The sequence below is a fragment of the Apteryx mantelli genome, chromosome 1 (assembly GCF_036417845.1).
Source record: "Apteryx mantelli isolate bAptMan1 chromosome 1, bAptMan1.hap1, whole genome shotgun sequence".
NCBI classification, from domain to species: domain Eukaryota; kingdom Metazoa; phylum Chordata; class Aves; order Apterygiformes; family Apterygidae; genus Apteryx; species Apteryx mantelli.
In genome coordinates, this window is record NC_089978.1 from 163191418 (window position 1) to 163197417 (window position 6000).

General features: G+C 40.9%; 1 protein-coding gene across 2 annotated transcripts in view; it reads left to right on the plus strand.

Moving 5' to 3' along the window:
• The window catches only part of ISX (intestine specific homeobox), a 29566-nt gene extending 24046 nt beyond the window's left edge, over positions 1-5520 (plus strand). For both annotated transcript variants that reach the window (XM_013948095.2, XM_013948094.2), the window contains exons 5-6: positions 3742-3858; positions 4555-5520. In XM_013948095.2, the coding sequence (XP_013803549.1) occupies positions 3742-3858; positions 4555-4794 (357 nt within the window). In that variant the 3' untranslated portion in view covers positions 4795-5520. The remainder of the gene's footprint in view (positions 1-3741; positions 3859-4554) is intronic.
• Positions 5521-6000: the final 480 nt, after the last annotated feature.

Here is a 6000-nt window from a genome sequence, read left to right on the forward strand (position 1 = left end):
GTGATTTTTGCAAGATACAGTTTCTCTACTTGCCAAAATGCTAGAGTTACCAGTATATTTCTATATACAAATTCTACTCTAACATTCAAAGTTCAACACAGAGCAGTTTATTGACTGTGACATGCATGGGACTATCAACTGACCATGACGATATTGCTTCATTGTTAAGTGACAGGGAGAATTGGAACTGCAGAGCTATAGTGTGCCCATTAGTGATATCAATTCACCCACAATGCATTTCCAAAAATATATATTTCCAGTGATATAAAGCACAGGCTGGGCTACTAGTCAGTGTCCTCTACAGAACGCCAAATCACATGAAAGACCAAGATAATCAGCTCTTTAAGAAATCATTTATAATCTGTAGAGGGAAAAAAAGAAGAGTTATCATGTGAAAAATCAACCTGAGAGACATATATGAGAAAAGGCCCTATGTGTCAGAATTCCAGACAGCCAATTCCCAATTCAGAAATTGTTACATATGAGATAGAAAGTTCTGCATTTGACCCTATCTTGGCCGATAAAGGGAAACTGGCCACAGAATTTAAAATTAGCATTAACTTAGGTATCAGTTATTATAATTTTGATTGCACTTGTTGCATACAAACAAAATGAAGTACAGAGAATTCATATATGCTCTTGGTTCTTTGAAAGATAGCTTTGACAAAGTTAAAAGCAGCTATAAATCAAATTACCTTAAAGAAAGAATTTACCTCCCCCCCAAAAAAACAAATAAAAGTGATCCTCTCCTGGAGTGATCATGTGAAACATTTCATAGCTGGGCAAAAAGCTAGCTAGTGTCCACCAGTCAAGAAACAAAGCTATGATTGCTGTGAAACAGCCTAAGTAGATAGACGGAATTACATCCCTGCATGTACGAACGCTTACATACAACAGAAAATCGAGAATGCTGAATGTGTAAACACTAGAAGCAACAAATTTTAAGAAATAGATAAACAAAGCAGGATGCAGTTCAGATCTGTGGCCAGAAGAATTAGGGATCATCAGAAACTCAATAAAAATACATTAAGAACAAAAAAATCTGAACAATTTTGTTGATCTGTTACTCTATAGAAACAATGAGATTGTCAAGGATAATGCAGAAATGGCAGAGATGGTCAATCATTATTTTTGCTGTATACTTGGAAATATGTCAGATGAATTTAGTAGCATCATGTGAGGATGATGAAACACTTTCCTTCAGGACAATGTTAAACAGCAGTTGCCACAGACAGATATTTTTAAATCGAGACATCTAGGTGACTTGCCTTTAGTACTTCTTAAAAAGCTGCCTGAGAAGCACTTTGGGTCATCAGTGTTGACATTTAATCAGTCCTGGAACACAAGAGAAGTTCCAGGGGCCTGGAAGAAAGTTAATATTGTTGTCAGTATTTGAGAGAGTAAACGGGACGACCAGATAGTGATTGGCCTCGTCAGCCAAACATTGATTTTTGGCAAAAACAGTGATAAAGCTGATCTGAGTTTCTGTTAATGAAGAATTAAAGAAGAAGTAATATATTTAATACTTATTGACACTGTCTTATAGAAAATAGATCTTGTCAAACTCATCATTTTTGGATGAGATTATACATATGGTTGATAGAGGTAATAGCATTGATGGCATGTCTCTGTAAGGACCTTGACTTAGTCCTGAACCCCACTTGGATTGAGGTTGCAGACCAAGTCAAGAGGGCATATCCCAGTACACAAAAATCTGGGTACCTAATAGGTGTTCAATAGCAGATGAGGATATTTCCAAGGTGATGCCCCATAGAAATTGTTTGTTGACACAAAGGTGAATGTGAACTACACAGTCAGTGAAATCTTTAATGCTGGAGTTAGCAAATGGTAAGAAGATTATGGGGGTGGTAAATAATGAAAAGTTCGGGTCATTAATACAGCCTGCTCTGGATCACTGGCCATGTGTCTGAAAAAAAACCAACAAAGGGATAATCTTACCGATTAACAAAGGAAGGCCATTCCTCTGAAACGGGGCACTCCGCCTTTGCACTCTTCTGTTAGTTGTTGTTTCTTCAGACAGTCTACTGAGCTCCCTCCCTTACCCTGCTCCTCACAAGTGCTGAGGTGGAGAGGTCAAACACAGTCCCTTGTGGAATCCCAGGCAGGAGGGACTCGGACCTGGTTTTAGCACTGGTGTGACTTACGCAAACACACACTGGCATATTGCATTCTGTTTCAGTGCCATCACTCAGGAACACGGGAAAATTGAAGGTTAATAAAGTGCAGAAATAAAGGATATTGGTAGCTTGATATCTGTGGTGGATAGAGCATGAAGGAACAGATTAAAAACCCAGTAAGGGAGATTCAGGACGGACACTGAAAAAAACATTTTAGGGGTAAGGGTGATCGAGGGCTGGTTGGGCAAAAAAGACAGTGTTGGCTGTGAACAGAGCTGTCCCTTTATTAAAAAAATACCTGATGCGAGGACTTTAGCCCATGTGCAGACTTTGGAAGGAACACTTCAAAGGGTGAATTTTGGCTTTAGTCCCCCCTCTGCCCTCAATCACTTTATCACTGTTAGAGAGAAGTCATTTCATGGTGCTGTTTCACCATATAACTCCTGCCTAGTAGAAAGGGAATGGAGCAGTTCATACAGACTAAGCAGTTCTCAAACACATGCAAACCCAGATAAACAAGGCTGGCCTTTCAGTAACCTCAGATACTTCTAACTATCAGCAATATAGCAGAGGGCTCCTGACATTCCCATTACTTGCTGGGCAAGAGATGCAGAAATAATTGAGCTGTTCATTACTGGATTTAAAATACATACATACATACATACATACACACATACACACACATCAATATATATTTTTATATATACACACACACATTCAACAGCTTCTGGTTTTGGTCACTAACACCTTGTGTTCACTTGAACTACTTGCCTAGAAAGGAAATGCTTACATTCAAATAGCAATGATCTGTCTACAAAGGAAGGGGAATGCAACTTTTCACAGGAATGCAATAAGAGGCACTGTTGTGGTCACACAATAAATACTTGTGTGGCTCAGCCAGAAGCCAGAAAGGTCAAATCAGCTGACAAATGAAAGAAACTCCTTTGAGAAAATTAGTTGTCTGTTGTCTAGTGCAAAAGAGATGGCAGGTAACATATTCATAATCCTGAGTGATTTAGAAGGTTGCATCCCCTTGGGTCCTTTGCTTAGGTCACTTACGTGATTTTCAAAATGTTACCAGCTAAATATAGAAAGAATGCTGTTTCTACAGCTCCACTGGTGACACTTTTATTGCAGCCCAGCAGAACCTCTAGGTGGATCTTTTCCCAAACTTTTCACCTACCAGGTGGAAGGGCCCTGCCGTACAACAAGGTGCACTTCTTAAGAAAAGCAGAATGCCAAATGCCTCAGCTGCTGTCGAGGGTTAACTGTGAAGGATTTGCTATCTCAGGAAAGCACTGGAAGACCTGCTGCACCCTGTGTCACTCTCTTTCCTTGAACAGGGAGATCCTAGGTTTTCTGTGAGCTGTGAAAAAAGTGACTGCCACAATAGTCCAGAGATCCTATGCACTATACAGAGTGAGAGTGAGACAGGTGCTGCGTCAAACCCCAGGTTCAGCCCCTGACTTTGCTGAACTGGAGGTCAATATTTTCTACACATCACTTAAAAAGTAGGGAAAGTAATTGGATATGAGCAGTTCTTTCTATATCTCTTGTTCATTTTTGTGCCTGTTCTTTCTCACCTCTCCTTCCTTGTATCCAGATCTGGTTCCAGAACCAGCGAGCAAAGTGGAGGAAAAATGAAAAATTTGGCAACTTTGGTGGCCTTCAGCATCTGACAGAAGTTGATTTCATTCCTGCTCCCAAAGCAGATATCGCAGTGAGTATTGGAGGCCACTGAGGAAAGCTATTCTTCTCCAGGTCACCTTTTCACATGTTACTATCCCAGAGACAGAGGACAGGATAGGAAGAAAATGGCAATATGAACAAGATAAATCCCAGCAAATTTGGTCGAATGATATATTTATTATTTTTTAGGAATAAATATTATGCCATTTTTCTTGAAATGAAAACTGTTTTGTAGATATGTGGTAAGGTGCCTGTTGCAGGAAGATCCTTCCCCATTTTACTTCTAAATCATTTCCCTCTAAATCATACTTTGGGTCAAAACATCTTTAAAACCAGAAATTTTCTAAATAGGGAAAAATGTGACATTTTTAACCAAAATACCATGTTTCTTTTGACAGTCAGTATCTCTTTGCTATGTCTAGCCATGTTAGGCTGATCAGAGCTTTTTTGCCCTTGGCCAAGTCCTTACTAAGTCCAGGACGGTTAGTATTATCTAGGCTGGCACACAGGCTCTTTCCCTGCCAGGAGTTTTTCCACAGTTAGAACAAAGGATATTTTGCCTCTTCTCTCTGGGTGACAGCATATCACTAGATTTTAGGGAGTCCATTCTTTTAAACTTTTCTTCTTAACTACTGAGCACTGGGGAAATGAATAAGGTTGTTTGTAAGTTGTATCTAACTAAAAGTCTGTATCAATTTACCTGAGATTTCATTTTTATATTTGAAAGGTTCCTAGCTTGGTGCCCAGAAAGCTCACTGCTACCATCCCTGCTGTGGGATACTACTCACTGCTACAAGGGCATCTGACAACAGCCTGGCTGCCCAGCATGCTCTCCTTCAGCCCCCATCACTTGGAGCTGCTACCCTTCCCTAAACCTTACTTGGTTTTCAACTACCATCCTCCTTACAGCACCTCGCTGCCCCACAGGTTGGAACGGAGCAGTAGTATCTGTGCCAGCTCCACATAGAGGAGGATATGGCAGAGTAGGGAATTTCAAGGGTATTCTTTTATCATCCATGATCGTATTTGGGGTGAGGTCTCCTCAAACAAGGCTGACGGGATGATGAATGACCTGTGGTGTGAAGTCAGCTTGGCACAGAAATGCCACTGCAAGAAGCCAAAGCCTAGAAAATATGAACGTGAACCACCGCAGATCTGGAAAGAGCTCCCTTTTGATCTGAGGAGCAGTATGCTCCATAGAAACCAAACAGCTTAACTGAGAGCCTCTACCTGGCGAAAAAGTGCACCAAACAATCCTGCAAAAGGACTGGAGTTTTACTCAGGCCTGAGACAACACTGGATGATCCTATTACGCAGATGGCTTGGAGCAGAGAAAACACCTGTGATGAGGTGTGCACAGCCCTGAGGTCCAGCCCAAAGGGCTCACCTCAGTAGATTTAGGTTGCTTTCATTGTACATTCTGGTCCTCATTCACTGGGTGGACAAAGACCATGTTTAGGTCAAAAATCAAGCTTCTAAGGTACTTTTTTTTTTCTTAGGAGCTGGTGAGGGAGGGGGATGGGTTTGATGTGCTGGCTGTGTTTTTGACTTGAATAAAGGGGCATAAACAAAAGTTGAGCTTAAATATGACAGTCTGAGAGGGGGAGCAGTACTGAGCTCTAGATTTGATATTGTCAGTCTCTGGGGGCAAGAGAATTCTTCAGTTGTTAATTAAAATGCTTATGAGGAAGCCTCTCATTTTTTGACCTGAATTAAGAAAGCTCTAAAATGCCATCAGAAACAATAACAAAAAGAGACAGCCTAACTGAGTTTAATCTACTAGACCTAATAGGATGGTATGACCCCACCATTTGGTTTAATTGTAGATCAATGAGATTGGCCTGCCCACATACCAAATGTCTGTAAGCCTTATTATTTACATAATATTCATCTCCTTCCAACATATGGCTGCTTTTCCTGCTTATTCAGGGTCCAGTCCTGCTTCCACTGGTGTTTCCACTGACTTCATAGGCAGCACTATTGCGAAGCACTATTTAAAGGGTTACACCTTCTTCAGTCTTGTGGCCACAGTACCTATTGCACACTGACAGGGAAAGCTACTGAGCAAAACCATTAAAATGTGGTCTCCTTCCCAGACATAACACTTGTAAGGGCAGCCATTAGCGACACAGTCCAAAAGCAAAGTGAATCATGACCCAAAGGCTTGCTGGAG